Source organism: Chinchilla lanigera, unplaced genomic scaffold (assembly GCF_000276665.1).
Source record: "Chinchilla lanigera isolate Chin_1 unplaced genomic scaffold, ChiLan1.0 scaffold00023, whole genome shotgun sequence".
Lineage (NCBI taxonomy): Eukaryota > Metazoa > Chordata > Mammalia > Rodentia > Chinchillidae > Chinchilla > Chinchilla lanigera.
Window position 1 is genome coordinate 17,289,985 of NW_004955424.1, and position 22,278 is coordinate 17,312,262.

Sequence of the window (22,278 nt, forward strand, 5' to 3'; positions counted from 1 at the left end):
ATATCAATCCTGGATGTCCATCCCTAGGGAGGTATGTGGGTGTGTTTGTTTAATCTTTTGTTTTGAGGTCTGACCCACAGAAGCAAGTAGATCTCTATTTGCAATGTATCATGTCTTCCATATTGGCTCCTCCAAAGGCGTGGGCCTGTCTGACTGCCTATAATATTTCTATCTAACTTAGCTGCCTATAACAGGATTACTTTATTCTGTGAAATTTAGTAATTTTCCTCCACTGATTAAGAAATCAAAGAGGGAAATGCACATACAAAATATTTCCAAAGATACTAAAATATGCCATGGCCAATCTTGGTATGTAAAATTCATTAACATAATAATGGATACTTCCTTAAAAGGTTTTCTATCTAAGGCCAAAAGCCGGGATTCTTGCATAATGTTAGAAAACTAGAAACATCCCCATTAAAAGCAAGAACAGAGAAACAGCAAAAAATTCATAAATAACTTAGGTGTATGTTGATAGAAAACTGATTAAGCAAATGATAAAAAAAACCACATACAGCTATATCTACTGATAAGAGATTATCTCCATATTGTAAAGATAAAAATGAAAAGTTTAGACTATTCAAAACATTGTATATGGCATATTTCAATTTGTACAGAAAAGAGGAAGTTTGTATATATACAGACTGAGTCTAAAAAAGGAGATATGAAACAGATAATAAGAGGAAGAAAGACTGGGAAATTGGAGGTCTCAGACAGGAATGAAATTTTTTGTATAAACCCCTTTATATAGTTTTTAGTCATAATTTGGTATATTACTTTTACAAGAAAAGAAACTAAGTATTAAAAGAAAAAACCTTCACCAACCAAAAATAAATAGGATACTAAATGTTCAACAACAGAACACTGATTGAATAAATTATGTTAACTCTTCTATATAGGGTTTTACATAGCCATGAAAAGGTTGTGTATTTGAAGTAAAAATTAGAAGAAAAAATGTTTATATTGCTTAATGGACATTTGTTGAATGAATGAAATTAATGAATCCAAGTGGAGGTAGACATGTGATCCAAAATTGTGGATACCGAATGATCATAATTATACAGCACTACTTATGTTGTGTTTGTATACATGCTATAGAGGAGAGGGAGACAGAGAGAGACAGAAAGAAACAGGGAGAAAGACACACAGACAGAGAGAGAGAGAGAGAGAGAGAGAGAGAGAGAGAAAACAATGCCAAGAGGAAAGATGTAGTAGTAGTGCTGTTTGGTGATATTACAATGTTCAGTTAAAAAGAAAAAACTCAAATTTTTCTTATATTTTAGAATGAAAATAATCTTTATCTGCTTTTCTGAAGAACTATGGAAAAATAGCAAGTTAATTATTCCCCAAGGGTGCTTCTTGGAAACTGCAGGATAAGCACAGTTTCCTTCATCTTCACCCTAGACCCAACTGTTGATTTTAACTTGCAAGATAAACAACAAACCAAAAGCAAAACAATGATAAAATTGAGTTTGATCTGATTTATTCTAAAAGCAGACATTTGCCTAAGGCAAAATTCCTGAGGAAAGCATTCCGACAGCTTAAAGAAAGCTATGAGCTCGTACTTAAACCAGGTAAATTTTCATTCATAAAGTTCTTTCCTGCTCCTAGTACACAGATTTTGGTTTCTCTCTAATACATGTGTAGATGGTTTTAGAGAGTGGGCTACTGATATAGGAAAACAGAAACTCCCAACCTGAAAGGTATCTGGAACAAGTTCGTGTTCTCTAAAATCGAAGAATGAATTTTAGGAACAACGGAGGTTAAGAGTAGAATATATTGATTGAGGGAAAGAAAGTTTCTGTCCAAAAGAGGGACAGAAGGGGAGCCCGAGTGGGTTGCCCAAGACTCTGGCTTTTCTAGAGACTTTTATAGAAAATCACGAGGTGAGGCAGGTCCAAGGAAAGGGAAAAATGAGAAATCACAAGGTGGGCACGAGGTGGGATGAAAATATTGATACAGGAAAATAAAAACTCCCAACCTGAATGATATCTGGGAGGAGTTTCTGTTCTCCAAAATTGAAGAATGAATTTTAGGAACAGCGGAGGTTAAGGGCAGAATATATTTATTGAGGGAAAGAAAGCTTCTGTCCAAGAGAGGGGACAGAAGGGGGGCCCGGAGTGAGTTACCCTAGGACACTGTCTTTTCTAGGGCTTTTATAGAGCAAAACCACGAGGTGAGGCGGGTCCAAGGTAGGGGAAAACGGACAAGACTACGGTCGGCCCATAAGAATTGTTTAGGTAAAACTGATTAAATTGGGATCAAGTGGGGAAGCGAGTCACATAGCAAGTGGGCATGAATACAGAACAGAGGCTTTTCCTGTAGGGGTTTGGGTCAATGACTCTTCAAGGTGATCACTACCTATTTAGAGTATCAATCCCGGATGTCCATCCCTAGGGAGGTAGGTGGGTGCATTTGTTTAGTCCTTTGTCTTGAGGTCTGGCCCGCAGCAAATAGGTATCTTTCATGTTGGCTCCTTGGAGGGCCTGACCCTGTCTGACTGCCTATAGTATTTCTTTCTTTTTTTTTTTTTGGGGGGGGGGGTTCTTGGTTTTTCTCCGGTACCAGGAACCGAACTCACGACCTTGGGCTTGCCAGGCAAGCGCTTTTTGCCGCTGAGCTAAATCCCCAGCCCCTTGCCTACAGTATTTCTATCTAACTCAGCTGCCTATAACAATACGATCAGGCTATAAGAGTTGTTCAGGTAAAATTTATTAAATTGGGATCAAATGGGGAAAGAAGTCACAAAGCAAGCAAGCGTGAATACAGAACAGGGGCTTTTCCTATAAGGGGCTGTGTCAGCGACTCTTCAAGGTGATTGCTACCTACTTAAAGAGTATCAGTCCTGGATGTCCACCCCTAGGGAGGTATGTGCGTGCATTTGTTTAGTCTTTTGTCTTGAGGTCTGGCCCGCAGCAAGTACATCTCCATTTGCAAGGTATCTTGTCCTCAATACTGGCTCCTTCTCAGGCCTGGCCCTGTCTGACTGCCTACAATGTTTCTGTCTACCTCAGCTGCCCATAACACTATCATTGGTCTTTGGTATCAATTCTGTTGGTGTCAGTGTGCACAAGTGGCTGATAAATTTCGCCTCATAAACTCTTTCCAAGGAGTTGAGACAATTTAAACATATTTTTCTATTCTCTATTTGAATTATTGTTTTGAAAGAAACCAGTTTTTAAACTTTTAAAAGAATAAAATAAACGCCCAATAGTTCCTTAGTCTAACACTGTTTAGTACATTTTTAAGTATCCTCAATCTGTGTCATCTTCCTTACCCCACGCACTTCTTAGCCAACATAACAGTATTTCTAATCAGAATACTGCACTGTAGAGTTTGAGGCCCGCTTTGTGTCTTTACTCATTTTTCTCTTCCCAGTGCCTTGCCTACTACGGATTCTTGGCCTGAATTGTTCTGGCCGAGTCTCTCGTGAAGTGACAGGCAAGCTATGAGTTGACGCTACAGACCTCTCAAGTCCTGAATGGTGTTCAAGAATCCATTTACAAGCACCCTCCCATGGTTATTGGATACTGGCCAAAGCCTCCATTCCTCATCACAAGAGTTTCTGTACAAACTGCCTAAGTAGCTCCACAAGTGGCTCCCCCTAGAGTTATTAATGAGAGGGAGAGACGGCTAAGAGGGAGAGAGTAGCAATGAAAACCACAAGAATGTGAATGCCAAGCGGTGGGTTTACTGGGACTCATCTCAGAGGCTGGCTCCTACAGCTCCACACTTCGAAGCCCGGACTGAGTCTCAGCCCCACCCGGTTGCTTTATTCATTACTCCTTCACGGTTTCCTTCCGAACAATGCTAGAACAAATTCCTTACCACAGTTCTTAATTATGCCATTTTTAAAGTTTTAAAAATTTATTTCACTGTAAATAACCCTTCCCAGTGCAGTGAAAGCTGATTTAGTATAACATCTGACTCACTTTCATTATGAAATAAACATTTGTTATGCCTATCTGGTTTTAAATGATATTATGCTTAGTTTAAGAAGTATTTTCGACGAACATGCTTAAGAATAGCCTTGCGCAGTGATACTGTACACTGGATAGCCATTAAAATTATTTGGTAAGCTTTTAAAAAATACTGTTGCCCAGGTGAGGTTCTCCAGATGGACGCTGTATTCATTTAAATGATTCCCAGGTGATTCCAGTCCACAGTCACTGACTTGGAATATTTCCTGCCTCTATTTTAAGAGACCTATATTTTGAATTGTGGTTTTTGTTTACTATGCTTAAATACCACTAAATACAAGTTTGTATCTTTTGTATATTTCTCTTAATTGAAAGAATTGGGACATTGATTAAATATACACAAGCCCATTAGTGAATATAGTTTTATTCACATGTAGTTTTTCTGGTACCCTGTCAGAAATAGAAATATGCAATTTCCAAAATGTGCAATTATCATGTCATCTAGCAGAAAAATTAAATTACCGCATATAACTAATAAACAGTTGCCCAAAAGGCATAACAATCAACTGAAATGTCTATAATTGCAGTTCCTGATATTATTTCCAGTAGACAGAATTGAAATTAATAGCTTGAAGACTGCTTTCAATCCAGCCATTTAGGCTATGTCAGGAGAAGTGTCAAAATTTCACTTGAAGTTCTTAAATCTCTTCCTGTCTTTTACATTGGCCCTGAGGTTTAAAAATTCTCCACCAGGTCTGCTTCCAAAAGCTCCAGGTCCACCCTCCACCACCACAAGCCATAATACTGAAAAAGATAGAGTAAAAAGGGCCATTCTGATAGGAAAGACCTTTTCAAAGAGAGAGCTTCTGTGGTTTGAGACGTCATAAGCAGAAAAGATACTTTACTGCCTGGTTAGAAAAATCAGCTGTTTTGAATTGCTTATTTAATGGTGTTCGTTCTTTCACCACTCTTAATTCCCATCCCTTAATTTGAAGAAATAAGTCTTGAGCTCATTTACCTCTTTAGAATAAGATGTGTCTGGGGGTAGAAGAACCACTTGAAAACATTAACTCTTTCAAGGCAGAGGCTAAAGTTTAGGTTTCAAATGAGGAGCAAGTCCTTTGCAGTTTTTAAGTACCTACGCCAGACCTAATCAGTATTTGTGTGTGCATGCATGTGTGTGTGTGTGTGGTGCTGGGGATTGAATCCAGAGCCTTTGCACTGAATTACATGCCCAGGCTTTTGTTTTATTTTCTTTCATTTTTGATGTTGCCCCAGCTGTGCTAGAATTCACAATCCTCCTGCCTCAGCCTTCCAGAGTGCTGGGATTATTGCTCAAGCCTGGCCCCTAATCCACATTTTATAATATTTGCATTATAGGCACTAAAAGAAAGTAAGATAGAACTAAGGTTTACTCAGCATATTTGCACTGAAGCGTATTTCTGGAATCTTTCTCTATGTTCAGCATAATTAGATCAGGCTCACAAACAAAAAGTACTTGATTGTTAAAATGAACCAACAAAAGTAACATTAACACTCTAAAAGGCAAACTAGAAATTCTGTTTGTCACTGATGTTTCTGAGTAATAGATGAAATAATGCAAATTACAGAAAGATTATAATAGTGTTGAATAGTACAGTATACTGTTTCTGTGATTCAATCACCCTTCAAAAGTCCTGCCTATGAGTGCATGAGGCTTTGGGGGACACTGAGATACAAACTATAACATCTGCCTAATAAAACTCTTTATGCATTCACAGATGTGTCTTGTAAATTCTTTCTCTATGAAAGAACTCAACAAGCCTACAACCTGCAGCATGTGTGGAATAAATTTTGGTCCCCATCTCCTATCTGTGGGACCTCCCCAGACCCTGTTCATTGAGTAGGCCAAATACTTTCATCATAATGTTTAAAAACTTGCAATTACCACAAATCCAATTTTGCACATCTTCATTGGTTTTACTTGCAGTTTTCAAACTGGGCAGCGGTCTGGGATGAAAATGGTTCAGAATGCTTCATCCTACCACATGATCAAATTATATTTATTTACAGCCAAAAAAGAAAACTGAAGGAAGGTACAGAAACAGCTAGACTGGTTAGAGCTCTCTCCTGTTTCATTTGAATATGGCTTGAACAGTTCGTGGCTTGTGGTTGGCTGAGACTCAGCTATTTCAAGAGTAGGTTACAGTCTTTTTGCATTCAGGTTAGATTACGGTTCATTATGTATGGAGAAACTTTGGCCTAAAGTTAAAATGTGTACAGTCCCAGCTTTATGACAATATAATAATAACAAATACAAATAATTCATTCACTAAGAGATAGTGAAACCTATGTCTACAGTACAAAAAAGATACACTGGAAACAAAATGGTTCACAGGGGAAAACAGGTAGGGAAAAATTTGCAAGACAAATACAAATAAAGCTCACAATTTTAATATCCAGTAAGATTGGATCCAGGCTACAATGGAACATAGATAAAACAAAGAAGCTCCACTTAGGAAAACAACAGCTAAAATTCAAAATGAAAATACAGTAGTTATTTGTACACCAAGTAATATAGATTCCTATTAAAAAATCAGAAACTATTGAAAAAGGATGCTTTTTGTCTTTAGGATATAGAAAATCACAATGTTTCTCCTATCCTAAAAATGAAGTACAGGCTGGTCATATAAAAATAAATAACTATTTTTGAACCAATCAGAGATGAAGTCACAAGGTGACCCAGTGAACTTTTAGAAATCACAGCTTCCTGTAAGGACAGAAAGTACACAAACTGCTTCACCTTTGGCAGAGCATAAAAGAAATAAGGAGACTTCATAAAGCTAGGTAAGAAATAATTCTGCTAATCATACTTTATTTTTGTCATCAAATGTTTTTCTTTACCTGCCTTCATTTTGGACTAACTGAATACACTATTTTAATGATGTTAACCTATCTCCACTACCGGCTTCTTAGGTTTATCATTTTAAACTCCCCACCTAGGCCTTTCAAGAGATATCCTTAACAACTATTTAACCTAAATAGTTGTGTATTGCTTAGTACACTGTAATAAAATTAGAAAGTATATTTTCATTTCCTTCCTTTTATACTTTGTGGTATAATTCTCCATATTTTATAATCTCACAATACATTGTTAAGATTTTGCTCAAGATAATTATTTTTTCACGAATTTACCTAAAATTACTTGAGAGAGAAAATCTGAACACTGACTACGATAGGAAAAAAAAGTGTTAAATGGCTATTCATGCTGGGCGTGGTGGTGCATGCCTGTAATCACAGCTCTTGGAGGCTGAGATAGGAGGATGGAGGATTGTTGCGAGTTTGAGGCCAGCCTGGGCTACAAAGTGAGTTCAAGGCCAGCCTGAACTGCATAGTGAGACTGTCTCAGACAAAAATAAATAAATAAATAAATAAATAAATAGCTATTCATTAAAAATACCAGGCTCGAAGGGTTTCAGAATTAAAAGGAATAGCTTCATACTACTTAAACTATTCTAAAATATAGTAAAAGGAAGTCTTTTAAAAACTTTTTATAAGTGGATATGTCACTGATACTAATATGTAAAATAAATTTCACACACAAAAAAAGTGACCAATCTGACCGCCAAAAAAAATCACAAACAAAACACTAGCGAACAACCCATCAGCACATTACAAGAATAATACAAGAATATTAAAAGAAAATGATTGAGTAGGGTTGGAATGTTCTAGTATTACAAAGATGGTTTATTATTAGGAAAATTTAATAATGTAAAATTAAAAACAGAAAACAAGAGAGAAAGCTCACATGGTCATTATATTGATGAGGCAATAAGTTTACCTGCAGTGGCAGACTCCAAATAAAAATAACTTAAACAAAGCTGGGCGTGGAGGCGCATGCCTGTAATCCCAGCACTCAGGAGGCTGAGGCAGGAGGATTGTTGCGAGTTCGAGACCAGGCGGGCTACAAAGTGAGCTCAGGGCCAGCCTGAACTGCATAGCGAGACCCTGTCTCAAAAAGACAAAACAAAACAAAAAAAACCCCAAACAAACATACAAAAAAACCCAAAATACAGTGAAAGTTTATCTCTTCTGAAACAGACCGAGCATATGTACTTCCGTAATGACATGTGACACCCTAGTTTTGGTGGGTGCATGTGGACTCAAGTAAAATTAGGGAATTCTAGTAACAAATGAAAAAAAGGGAATATAGACATTAGAGACTATCAAGTAGAATCTACAATAGCCATCTCCATGATAATACAGCATGTCAAAAAGAAAAAAGCAATTCTTCAGTTTTTAATTAACAATATAATAAAAAACATTAGCATGACATCAGTGTAAAAACCTGAAATGCAGGTGTTTTTTAGAAAAAGTACTACATACATCACCATTAAAATCAGAAATAAGAGCACTCACAAGAACTACAACTACCCAATAATTTTCATGTAGGTATTACCTGATACAAAGTAAAACATGTAAATGAAATAAAATGTATAAAGGAGGAAAATAACTTATAAATTGTTTACTGATGAATAAAACACATACCTAAAAATATGCATGTAACATACCTCTCATGACCATGTGGATTAACCAGGCAGTTCTGCTTTGCTGTCTTAATTCAACATTTCTGTTCTCAATCACTTAATCATTTAGCAACTTTCATTTAAGGTTATTCACACTAGAAAATGTTTTAACAATTTGGAGAAGCATCTTCAATACAGGGTAAATTTATCTGTAGGCCTCTGGAGACTTATGCTTACATGTTCCCTCTCAGCTTTTCTTTTAAATAAATGATGGATATACTCCAAAACCAAGATTTTTATGGTTGTTTCGAAGCTGACTTTGTTGCTGTTTTTTTTTTTGTTTTTTTTTTTCAGGTTTTTTTCCAGTACTGGGAATCAAACTCACGACCTTGTACTTGCCAGGCGGGCACTGTGCCGATGAGCTAAATCCCTAGCCCCTAAACTGACTTTCTCAACTAGGCTCACAAGGCAGTACTGAGATTTACGCATTTATAGTTCCAGAAACTCAAACAGCAGGAGCTTGAGCAAGTGTCCCACACCACAGAAACTGAATAGCCAGCGCTGACATGACAACGTATCTGAGCCTGCATTGGGAAGTTCTGGTCATATTAAAATACTTTCTGTCTGCTGTATGACACCATTTGAATGGATTGTTATTTTAAGCTTAATTTCTTAATTTTAGAGGTTTGTTTTTTCAGACACAAAACTTCCTATATTTTATGGTATAAGTTGCTTAAAGTATTGGGTCCTTTTTAAAGTGGAATATCCAACTTGGAACCAAAAATGTGAGAGTTATGTGAGAGCTCAGTAATACTTTGCTAAAGTAATCTACTCTTTCATCAGCAATATCCTACCTTTCTTTACATTTCAAAATGAGACAAACTGAGCCGGGCATAGTGGCACATGCCTGTAATCCCAGCATTGGGGAGGCAGAGGCAGGATGATCGTTCTGAGTTCAAGACCAGCCTGGGCTACAAAGTGAGCTCAAGGCCAGCCTGAACTGCATAGAGACCCTGTCTCAAAAAGACAAAAAAAATTAAAAAAAATAAAATAAGATAAAAGTCAGGGACGAATTCAAGAAAGTAAGACTACTTTTTTGTGTATCCCATATTTCTTTCTCTTTGAAATTTTTTTTTTTTTTGTCTTTTTTGAGACAGGGTCTCGATACGCAGTTCAGGCTGGTCTTGAACTCACTTTGTAGCTCAGGCTGGCCTCGAACTCGAAACGACCCTCCTGCCTCAACCTCCCGAATGCTGGGATTACAGGCATGCGCCACCACGCCCAGCTTTTACTCTTAGAAATTGCCACCCTTGTGTGTCACCATTCTGGTAAGGTCATCAACTAAGGTCCATTTCTCTAACCCAGGAGATGAAAAGCAGAAAGTGACTGAGAAGGGAGCTGGCAGGTAAAGAGGTGGAGGAGGTCTGTGTCTTTGTGAGGGTTTGAGCCACGTACACCTGTGAATGCTAGGATCTGTCTTTCTCACTGTATGGACAGAGCTTGTTTGAAGATGAAGTTAGCAGAGACAATCACTGAAGTGAGAAATGGAGATACAGAGAAACACGTGGAAGGGCATCGTTTGAGCAGTTGGCGCAAGCTATACCTAAAGAATGGACTATAATAGAATAATTCAAATAAGAAGGTAGAACATTTTATTTAATCAATTATCAACTATGCTGAGAACAAACCTAACTTTAGGATATCACTTTAAACATTTTAAAGTGTAAGTACTACATAACAGCTCTGTACTTTAATTTTTGTCACACTTATTTAAGTTACATTTATGCATTTCACAAAAGTCTAGTTAGTTTCGTCAGCATTACCGTGGTGCTTGTGCCACTGTTTCAGTATTTTAATGTATTTGGCATATTTTACAAAATTCATTAGAAAAATGAATGATAAACATAATGAATATGCTATGTAAGTGGGTTTAGATAATCTGAAAGAAAGTTTGGAAACAATTCTTTTTAAGTTAACTTTAATTTTTAGGTCTTCAATTTTCAGACACATATCCTTATATATTTTTTGAGAAAAAATAAGAAAATAATAAATAATATTAAGACAATAAACGTAACTCAAATAAGATCTAATGTAATGAAACAATTAAAAAACATTTTTAACACACTTTCAACAGTTATCATATCCTGCTAGCTACATGGGTATTAAATGGACTTTTGGCTTACTCATTTTTTTTTAAAGAAAGTCAAATCTGGGGCTGGGGATTTAGCTCAGCGGCAAAGCGCCTGCCTGGCAAGCACAAGGGTATTGGTTCGGTTCCCGGTACCGGAGAAAAACCAAAAAAAAAAAAAAAAAAAAAAAAAAGAAAGCCAAATTTAATGAAATTTTATAGTTGCATGCTAGAAAAATAAAAAGTCTCCACCAGAAGATAAATCAAAACCTATATGTATAAGCAGACTGAATATGTATAAAAAGGCAATTACATTATACTGAAGTGTATCACTGACTTGTTTGCTCACATAAATGACTGTAATGAGCACAGAAAAGTGAAGGCCTGAACAAATATTAATAAAGAATGATACAAGATGGCATAATTGAACACAGAATGTATTTTAAATGATAGTGATGTTTGTATAATCTCTTTTTAGCTAGCTGAAATAAAAATGTTTGAACAAAGTTCTTTTTAAGTTTTTTCAAGTATTAATTAAATATTTTATTTAACAAAAATTATATACCAGTAAAAGCTAGGAATCTTATACAGCAAAGCTTACAGGCTATTGCTAGCTTGCATCATGTCAAAAATCTCATTTCTAGTATTTCGAACATAAAGTATATGTACTATCATTGGTGTTTTTGCAGGAATATAGGCATAAAAAAAGTCAAAATAGGAAATTATTATTACAAAGTTTGTTTTCAAAAGAATAATTCACAGAACTCCTATAGATGTCAATCATATTTATGTACTATAAATATTTAATATAAATTTACATGTAAAGCTTTCTGTTTTATCAAGTAGTGTAATAAAAGCCTCCTAGTTAAAATTTTGGTATTGAAGCATTATGATTCTTAAGATATATTAACAATAGTAGCACACAAATACAAAATCTATTGTTTTTGCATATGACTCAAAGTAGATATTGTACAAGAGACTCAACCAAATCTTTATTTAGAATCATAGAATTTGTTTAAATTGTTTTGTAATTTTCTGTCTTTTATGTATTTTTAACCTATTATTAGTTGCATGGATATTTGGGTTATGTCCTCTTGACTATTTATTTCATCATTGTATGATTTTCACCTTTCATAATTATCTTTGCTATAAAATTTCCTCTGTCTGATACTGACGACCAGCCAATAGTTTTTTTGCATGATAAATCTTTACCATCTTTAATTTAGCCCACTAGTGTTTTTGAACTTCAAGTGTCTTTTCGTAGGCATCACATATAGTCACGCCCCACATAATGGCTTTTTGGTCGATGAAGAACTGAATATATGATGGTGGCCCAATGAGATAGTATCATCTGGTGACATCACAGCCAATTAGTTTAAGTACACTCTGCAATATTTGCACAATGAGGTCACATAATGCAGTTCTCAGAACATATGACCATCACTGAGCCATGTGTGGATGCAATGTTTTTTAACCCAATCTAACCATCTCTGAATTTTACTTGGAGTCCTTAGACTACTTACATTCTACATGAGTACACATATGATTATGTTTAGGTCTTTATCACACTGCTATTGGTTTTCTGTGTTCCATTGGTCCCCCCTGTCCTGCCCCCATTTTCTACCTCTTCTAGGATTGTTTTTATTATCCCATCTTATTTTCTGGTTGGGTTATACTAGTTATAACTCTTTAGTAGCAGTTGCTTTAGGGTTTATAGTGTAAGTCTTCAATTTATCAATTTACCTACGGGTTATATGACACCACTTCATGCATAGTATACGTTACTGCAGTTGACATCTCGCACGGACTGCCGAACTGTAAAAATGACCATGCAAGCCAAAACCACAAAAGCCGTCTTTGAATCTATGGGGAATTTTACCAATGTTCTGTGACTTTAAAAAACTAAAAGACCTGAGTTAGTAGTGAATGTCTAGAAATCGTTTGTCTTTAAATGTATAAAGTATTAATTTTCTTTTTCTGCAAAGAATTAGTCATGCAGTTTTAACACTGCTTTTCTTCCTCATTTAAAATGCAGCACCTTTAGTCTTCTGTGGTGTTGTACTCTTATTCACGTTTTGGTCAACTTCCTACATTTTAAACTTTTAATGCCATCAAACTTTTTAGTGTCATTAAATAGCTGAGAGCTCCTCTCATGCAGTTTCTTGCCAGTCACATTCTCTAGGACATCTTTATTCTTTATTTTTTTGGTTTTTTGAGACAAGATCTTGCATCTTGCTATGTAGCTGCCTCAAACTCAATGGTGATCCTCCTGCCTCAGCCTGTGCCACCATGTCTGACCACCTTCATTCTTTTAATCACAGTCACTCCATTCATGCTGGTCAGTTTGCCAGCACTAAGTTCTTCTGAGTGCTTAGTCTTCTGAAAAAGTGCCAACACTCTCATCCACAGCTATTGCTTTTATAACTCCATTTATGTTGGTCTTTTCACTTCCAATGTTACACTTTTTGGTTTTTGATATTTTCATCTTTATTGGTTAATTCCAAGTTTACATTTTTTTAACATGTCAGATGAATTTATTGGAAGGAGAAAATAACAGCACACAACAAACTTTGCTTTCAGAGTACAAGCTGAATTATAAAAAGGCAATAACCAATCACAGACAGATTTTGAAAGGAGCAACGTGACTGATCACTCATGTATTTATGTAGTGACCAGTAGACTGAGCAAGCTGTACAATCAGTACATTATACAATTATTCAGTTAATATACTGTGATGGTCGATCTTGGACTGAGATGCCTAGAAAATAGTAAACACTGAGTGTGACTGTGAGACATTAGCATGTGGGTCAGCAACGAGGGGGAAGACTGACCTGGAATATGGGTGGCAGCAATTAACAGGCTGAGGCCTGGATAAAACAAAAAGCAGAAAGGCCAAGTAGGGCCACTCATGCAAGCTGGGTCCTTCATGAGTGTGCTTTCTCACTGCTGCCATTGCCCATTACATCAGACACCAGCTTCTTTATCCTCTGAATGTGAACTCACGCTGCTCTTCAGTGGGCTTCCAGGCATTCAGCCTTGGACTGGACCGTGCTGTTGGTCCCTCTGAAGCTTCCACCTTTTTAAAGCTAATTAGCTACAGGTTTACCTCGTTCTCCAGCTTGCACACAGCCACTGCGAGTTTAGCCAAGCTCCGAACATGCAAGCCAAGCCAGTAATACTGTGTACACAGCCTACTGGTTCTCCTTCTCTGGAGAATGCTAATGCACTGTGCGAACAGAAATGCTGAAGTGGAAGTGATGGTGTGTGCCTGTAATCCTAGCATTCTGGAGGCTAAGGTGAGAGGATCCCACACTGGAGCCTAGCCTTGGCAATTTAGCAAGACTATCTCAAAGAACAAAAAGGGCTGGGAACACACCTCAGGGTAAAGGTCCTGGGTTCAACCTCCAGTACCAAAAATCAGAACAAAAATCCCCCAGGAAGTGAAGTGTTGCTGGGGAATAATGACTCAAGCATGTCAAGAGTACAAAATAAGAAATAACCCTTTCTCTCCTCATCTTCATGCTATTGCCATGTATTTAAATATTATATGCTATGAACTCCACCAGACTCTTAGTATTTTTAACCAACTTTTTCTAAAGAGATTCCAATAACTTTTAAAAAATCTATTACAGTTACCTACATGTTCATCACTTCTGTTGCTCAGGATTCTTTTGTGTTGATCCACATTTCCACTTTCCTAATCTCTTGATATCCTGCCTTAAAGTCCAGTTTTTTTTTTTTTCTTTACTGGGTGGTTTCAATCAAAAGAGTACTATAACAGGCAGTCTTTGTTATTTCTTCTTGGAACTAACCTTTACAAAGCTACCACTTTGCAAGTTTTAGTGTACAATCAAAGAACACCTAAGGCTGACCCGAAAAGAATGTTGTATCTCTTCCTTTCCTACCTACAGTACCTATCTGTGTGAGACTGGACTTTCTTCATACATTTCAACTGTAACATCTTCTAACAAATTAAATGCAGAAACATTTAACGACAGCTATAGGATGCAGTCACACATCAAAGACTTAACAAAGACAGAAACAATGTATTTTTCTCAAGTTTCTTAGAAAATATTAAAGATGTGTGCTCACATGTGATAGTTCATTTAAAATATCAATAAATATAACTTCTAATATGTAAATATGAATAGGGAGAATGCACGTAACAGCAAGGTTTTTAGAGACTTCAACTCAGAGGAGTAGAAAAAGGCCTGTAAAATACTTGAACACCATCACTCTATTTTGTATAGCTAACCAGCAGCGTTAACTTATCTACTCACCTTGGAGTTTTACTAGCAGCTTGAGGTCTACCAGTGACGGAGAACCTCTTACAGCTTTCAGTGACAGTCTGCTGCAGCATATGTGTCACAGGCTCACCACCACTGACGTATATTATGTTTCGGAGTAGGAAATAAGTTTGTCCTCAATGGATCTAAAGCCACAACATCCAGAAGTTACTAAAATAATGAAGTAAAATGAAGACAATTAAAAATAACTGCATTTTACTCCCTATTCTTCTAACATTTGACTGAAAAAAGGCAACCTGTATGTACATGTACATTCATATAGTCAGCATTTACACATCCAAAGTGTAGCAGTCATTTGCAACATGAATTAGAAAAGGAAAAAAAGAAAGAATTTTCTTGAGCTAGAAAATTAAGAAATCTATAGACTACTCATGAAATTTCTGGTATAACTGACTGGAATGCTTTAATATTTTGCTGTACAGATAATTTCAGTAGATCACTGGTTATTACAATCAACATTTAAAGTCACAGCCTGGTATGGTGCACACAGTTGTAATCCCAAACCTCGGAGAGCAGGAGAATTCCAAGTTGGAGCCCAACCCAGGCAATATAAGTCCTATCTCAAACCAAAAAACAAGAGCTGGGGAACTTCTGCTCAGTGCAAAGGTCCTAGGTTCAATCCTCAGTACAGTCCTCCTGCCCATCACAGTTTTGGGGCTTTTCTCATACTTATATTGACCACAATGATAACTCCTGGCCTGGTGACTCTGAAGGCTCCCTTTGAACCAGTGCAGTCCCTGATCATTGAAAGCTTTAGCCTCACTGGCTACAGAAACAGTCTTCAAGAAAAAGCTCCTTTCTGGGACCTGTGAAAACCCAATGGTAGTGACAGGTTGCTTAGCACAAAGTTTACCCTCACCCACGGCCTGTTCTGCTCTCATCCAGGCCCCAGCTAGAACTCCCAGCTCCTGATGTGCATCAGGGCTGTGATGTCACAGCCATCTTTCTACTTGCAGCTGTGTCTACTATGAAGACTCAACAATAAACCTTTGGCCAGGCTTTGAAAACTATGCAGAGATCATTACAAAACCCAGCCAAGACTTACTTCCTCCTCTCTTCTGACAGGCCACTGTGCCGTTATGCCAGAAATTGGCCAAAGGTGGAATTAGCAGGTGATTTTCAGAAATCTTAGATTTAGTTCAGTTTGGGTGCTGCATGCTTCAATTTGTGCTGTACCTTCTCCAGTCCTGATTTAATAAACTCTCACCTGCACCTTAAAAAATCAGTTTTTGGTATTATACTACCTGAATTCAAACTTCAGTTCCAACTTGTTTCTAATTGTAATTTTGATAGTTACTATTTCCTTTCCTTATTTGCATGAAAATGTTACTTTGTACAGTCATTTTGAAAAGTGAGTTCAATACATAAAGTGCTTAAAACCATTTCTAGTAAATAAAACATTTACCAATGTTAGATTTACCAAATACGGTTTTCTTGTGGACTTTACAAGGGGGCACACCTGAACTCAGTTCCATATACCTCATTTGTGAGGTCTAAAAAGGCACAAAGGCAAGTCTGATATTTTGTGTTTGAATCCCACAAGTGATTACAATCACAATGGCAATAGTAATTGAAAACAGTCAGATTTTAAATAAATTATCATTCACATTACCCAAGTGTTAAACTAAATATAACTGTTGCTAGACACATTTTTCAATTCTTTTTTTTTTTAACGTTTTCCAATTCTAAACCTCAGGCAACCAGAGTCAAATAGATTCAAGAGGGGCAGGAAAGAATCTCTGCAACATGATTCTGTTCAAATTCACTCACAGATATTCAAGGCATAGTCAAAATACAGTGAAGTCACTTCATAAAAAAAGAGCTTTTCTTCATTTTCTCACATATCAACTTATCTGCATTATATATTTCTAGGCAATACAGGCTACTTAAAATCTATACAAAAATATTACAGTACTTATAAAGTGATACACAGCCAAAAAGCAACAGCTACCATGTCATTACAGCTCTAAAACAACCAAAAACCATCGGATGTATTTCGTATCTGTAACCTCTCTAAGGTCTCCTAAGGTCACTTAAGACAAATAAAGCATTCTTACTGCGTTATGTCCTCTAGTTAGATGGCTATTATTGGCACAACTAATTCCAAGAAGGCAAAAGGGGGAGGGGGCTGGTAAAGCTAATTAATTGGGAAGAAAATTGCAGGAAAACCAAAAGGAAAAAGCTCAGTCATATATCCTGGTAAGATTAATTCTTTAAAATAATGAACAATAAGCACTGCTATTAAATAGTCTTTGATGTGCTTTTAACTGTATTCTTTGTAGTGTAAAATAATTAATGTTCTTCCAAGTTATTTTACAGATTACTAGTTTGAAGCAAATGGTATTAACAGTTTAGATATTCAGAGATCACTGTAATACAAGCACAGCTTTAATTTGCCTATGATGTTGGAAGTAACAGCAGTAATTTTCCTCACCCATACAATAATGTACATCAGATGATATCTAAAGTTTCTGCTAGGTGTAAACATTAATGACACTAGATTACTTACTGAATACAGCTAATCCACTATTCTTTTTCTACACTTCCTAAACCAAGTGTTTTTACTAAAAATGGTAGTTTCCAAACTATATCACAGTTTAGAAATACCCAAAATCAAATCCACTTTGACTAAGAACTGAAAATAGAAATTTCGTTACAAACAGAATTGACATTCTTATTTCCTACTAAGCATGTTCCTGGGAAAATAGAAATATTAATTAAAATTTGGAAATGCATGAAAACCTTAAGTAACAGCTACTGAAATAAAACTGTAATAGTGTCTATTAACTTACGAAGTCAAAGCTCAGTATTAGCAAAAGACATAATAAAAAATTAGGTAATTATTTTTTGATCCTCTGCAAGAGGAAGACTTAAAAATACAACTATATTCCTCAGTATAATTTTATTACATAATTCCTAATGTTCCAGAATTTCTCTAACTTTTTAATTATTTTCATATATAGCCCCAAAGTTTCATTCATCATTGCAAACACTGGTTTATTAAATAATACAGAAGTCCATGCTTTAAAAGACAGCATTAAGTTTCTCACAGAGAAATTAAAAGAAAACCTTCCTATCACAGATAGTCAATAGTTTTTGTCTTGCAACCAATATTTCTTTAAAGAAATTGAATGGGAGCTGAGTTTACAGATGATGCCTTGGCTTTGGCCATTCTTCGAACCAATGCTTCTTGTCGTTTTCTCTGAATTTCTTCAGGGGAATACTTTCTATATTTTTCCTCTTCCTCTAAAAATTAAACAAAATATATGTTAATTTATAGCATATAGACTAAATAAGATTCCAAGTGTATACATATAAATACAATGCTCCTCCAGGTTAAAAGATAACTAAGCACTGACAGAGCCATCCCCATTTAATACATCCTTTTCAGTTAATTTCAATAAGCTCAAAAACTGTTCTTTTGACTGTCCACCAAACAATTCTTGTGGATAATGGTATCTAATATATATACCTGAAAAACAGAGATTTAAAATGTTATATAAACTCCAACAGAAAAGCAATAAAACTAAAATTAAATTGGGTAAGTTGGGTATCATGATGCCTGTAATTCCAGCACTCCAGAAGCTGAGGTAAGAGGTTCACTGCCAGTTCAAGGGCAGCCTGGGCTACCTAGTAAGCTCCTGACCACCCTAAAATACTGTACATAGCAAGACCTGGTCTCAAAAACTGGAAAACAAAGGGGTATTATAACCTCAACTAATGTGTTTTACGTAAGCTACATTAATATTTATAACTACTTTTTTTTCTACAGAGTTCTTATTTCAGGTATTGAGAAAAATATTTTGAGGTGACAATTAAATCTCTCACATCAAACTGGCAATCTGATCCACTGTTATGAGATTAATTTGGAGGATGCATTTGTAGAAATGTTAAAATAGTCTCTATTAAACTTAGTTAAAAGTTTATATTAGAAATACTTTCTCATTTAAATACTTTAAATTTAAGGTATTAACCCTAATATATACTTATTGGTTTTTTTTGTTTTTTTTTTTCCGGTACTGGGAATCGAACTCACGACCTTGTGCTTGCCAGGCAGGCGCTGTGCTGCTGAGCTAAATCCCCAGCCCCAACCCTAATATATATTTAAATGAACTTTTATTGGTAAAATTTTATGCTTTAAAAGATGCTCTTAAGAGAGTAAGAATCTGTATCATTGTCAGATGCAAAGTATTTACATACAGGCATTTACAAAAGAGAATTTGTAATAAGACCTCTCTTTTGTTAACTGAAGGAGGAATTTCTCAAAATATATATGTTGTCCCTTCCATATTAAATGGAAATGAGAGAGGACAGTCAGAGTTAAATACATATTTCAAATAAACTCCCCAGATAATTTTGATATGTTAATTCCTAAACTATTTTTCATTTTAGAAATATAGTAAAAGAACTTTATAACTCACCTAATTACCTATTTTAGTCTCAACGCTAAAAAAATAAAAACCTCAGAGTATATACACAGAGTTTACATTCAATTGATTATAAGACTGGAAGGAAAAACTGGTTAATAATGTACAATGGCAGAAAAGAATATAATTTCCTAAAATTGGTCTTGTAATTGGTTTATTATGAAAAATAATTTCCAAAGATATAAAATCATACTAGGAAAATCTGATTTAGGGACAGCGATCCACTTTGCCATTAGTCCTTCCCTTTAACTCAATCTGTAATAAAAATACCCTTGAAAAATCGAACTATTGCGAGACACTAAGCAAAAGTAGTCCTTCTTAATTTTAAAGCACAGAGGTTGCTATGGTTTATATCTGCATGTTCCCCCAAAGCCTCCTGTGCTTACAGGTGAGGCTTTTGAAAGGTGACTAGATTCTGGGGGCTAACAGCTGACTTGCTATTAGGAGGCAGGGTGTGGCTGGAAGAAGCAGGTCACTGTGGGAATGCCCTGGAAGGGTTTACCCCTCTCAGTTCCTCCCTTTTCTGTGCTTCTTGTCTGCCTCTCCTCTGCCACACCCCCTGCCTTGGAGCCAGGTGTCTATGGACTAAAACGTCTATAAACTATGAGCTAAAATAAAACTTTCCTCCTTAATTTATTGGTTTCAGATACCAAGACAGGGATATGGAAATTTTGTTTCTCTAAAGGAACAGAAAACCATATGCTCTTTGATTATAACTGTTCAACTACACACACCACTGTAGCATAAAAAGTCATCAACAATATATAAATCAATAGTATGGTGTATTCAAATAAAACCTTGTTTACGGACAATAAAATCTGATTTGATACAATTTCTGAATGTCATGAAATTTTTTTTTGATTTTTTTCAACTACTTAAAATGTAGAAACTACTTTTAGTGTAGTGTCTTTGTACAGAAACAAGTTATTGACTGAATTTGGACAGGCCATAACATGCCCTGAATTAAATCAATAAAAGTTAAGTGGGTTTTGCTCCAAAGGTATTCTCCGGAGAACAGCTTGCTACACACCAAAGTTTGGAGGTAGAAACATACAAAATATTGACAAGGTTAATATTAATTAAGAACCACTCTCAATAAGCTTATAGAAAAATTGGTAAGATAAGCTTAAAAGCAGGTTATTCATCTATAAAAAATGCAGATAAAATGACAGGAGTTTTGGGAAAGCTGAAATACTCCAGAGAGATTAGTTTGTAATGGTATTTTAACTATGTGTAAATAAATTCATGTTAGAAACATGACTGAATTAGTTACAATATGTTCACTTCAATGTAAATTTAGATATGTCAAATTATAGACTAGTAATTTTGAAAGCTTCAAAGCATCTAGTTTGAGCTATGATATGAAGAAATATTCTTTGGCAGTGTTTTTAAGTACATAAATTTGTTTTGTTTTGCTTTGTTTTTAAGACAAGGTCTTGCCATGTAGTTCAGGCTGGCCATGAATTCTGGGCAATTCTCCTGCCTCTGCCTCCCAAGTGCTAGAATTACAGGAATGAACCCCTATGCTGGGTTTAAATATATAAGCTGGTGTAACATTCTGTAGGAGAATCTAGCAATATCCATTAAAAATGAAAATATTCTTTATGCCAGTTTTCTAGGAATGAATAAAACACAGAAACATGCAAAAGTTTATGTAAAAGGATATTCATTATAGTTTGTAATTACAAAATAAGTAAGTCCTGCAACCAACCTAAACTTCCCCCAACAGGAAAAAAAGATATTATGGTACAACCATATAACATAATATTGCTACATTGCCACCTATTCATTAAAAGAAATAAATCTATATGTATTAACTGGAAAAAATAGTAATACTGAATAAAGACAAAAGCAGGGTGCTAAATAATGGGCATATAGTATATTAGTCCTGTATTACACACAGATTTATGCAGATATACACTATGTGTGTAACCATAGAAAATGCTCCATGATGTATATAACAAACGAGTGGTTTGTTCTAATAAAATGGTAGAAGGAAATGGGAAACTGAAGATTTAATTAATTTGTTACAGCAATTATTCTATATGGTCTTATTTTTCTCTTTAAACAAGCAGCCTACTACCGTTGTCAAGTTAATAAAAAGGGGGGGAGTCATTTAAATAGGCAAGCTGTAGCAGAAACGACCAAAAAAAGTATTACTCAGAAGCTAATGACAGAAAATTACTTAATGTTAAAAGAAACCATAGCCGGGCGTGGTGGCGCATGCCTATAATCCTCGCACTCTCCCGAGTGCTGAGGCAGGAGGCAGGAGGCTGAGGCAGGAGGATCCTTGCAAATTCGAGATCAGCCTAGGATACAAAGAGACCTCAAGGCCAGCCTGAACTGCACAGCGAGACCCTGTCTCAAAAAAGCCAAAAAAAAAAAGAAACCATGTGGGAACGGTGTTACACATCTTTTACCCCAGTATTATGGGAGGTTGAGATAGGAAGACTGTAAATTCAAGCCCATCCAGGGCAAATTTTGTGACTTAGCAAGATTCTGTCTCAAAAAGATTTAAAAAAGGGTAGGCATGGCATTCAATGATAAGGCCATGAGTTCAATCGCCAGGACCACAAAATACTTATATACATAAGCTAAAAATTCACCACATTAGCACTAATCTATGTAACTGATATATTCAAAGTTATCTTCAAGTGAGAGAGACTAAGAAAAATCTCTAATTATAAGCCAGCATACTAAATGCTGTAGCACAAGTCAGCACCTCAGTGAAAGTAAATCATTGTAAGTAGGTTGACACACACTGCGTTTTAAAGGACAAATGGAAATTGGCCTTGTGTGTACCCTGAGGGCTTTAATGTTTTTGGTAAAGAAATCAACATTTCCAAAGACCTGAGACTATAAGAGGTCTGATCCACTTTTTTTTTTTTTGTACCAGGAATCGAACTCAGGCCCTTGTGTTTGCCAGACAGGCACTTGCGCTGCTGAGCTATATCCCTGGCCTCAAGGTCTCTGATCATTAAGGACCAAATT

General features: G+C 36.0%; 1 protein-coding gene across 15 annotated transcripts in view; it reads right to left on the reverse strand.

Moving 5' to 3' along the window:
- Positions 1-22,278, reverse strand: part of Etaa1 (Ewing tumor-associated antigen 1) — a 49,587-nt gene that overhangs the window by 18,295 nt on the left and 9,014 nt on the right. For 12 of the 15 annotated variants that reach the window (XR_001234236.1, XR_001234235.1, XR_001234233.1 and 9 more), the window contains exon 6: positions 14,834-15,010. Coding sequence is in view for 2 of the 15 variants with exons in the window: in XM_005385678.2 (XP_005385735.1) it covers positions 17,979-18,106 (128 nt within the window). In the remaining 13 variants the exon portion in view is untranslated. Of the gene's footprint in view, positions 1-10,744; positions 18,107-22,278 lie in introns of those variants that run through there. The other 3 variants (XR_261075.2, XM_005385678.2, XM_005385677.2) reach the window with 3 other exon arrangements.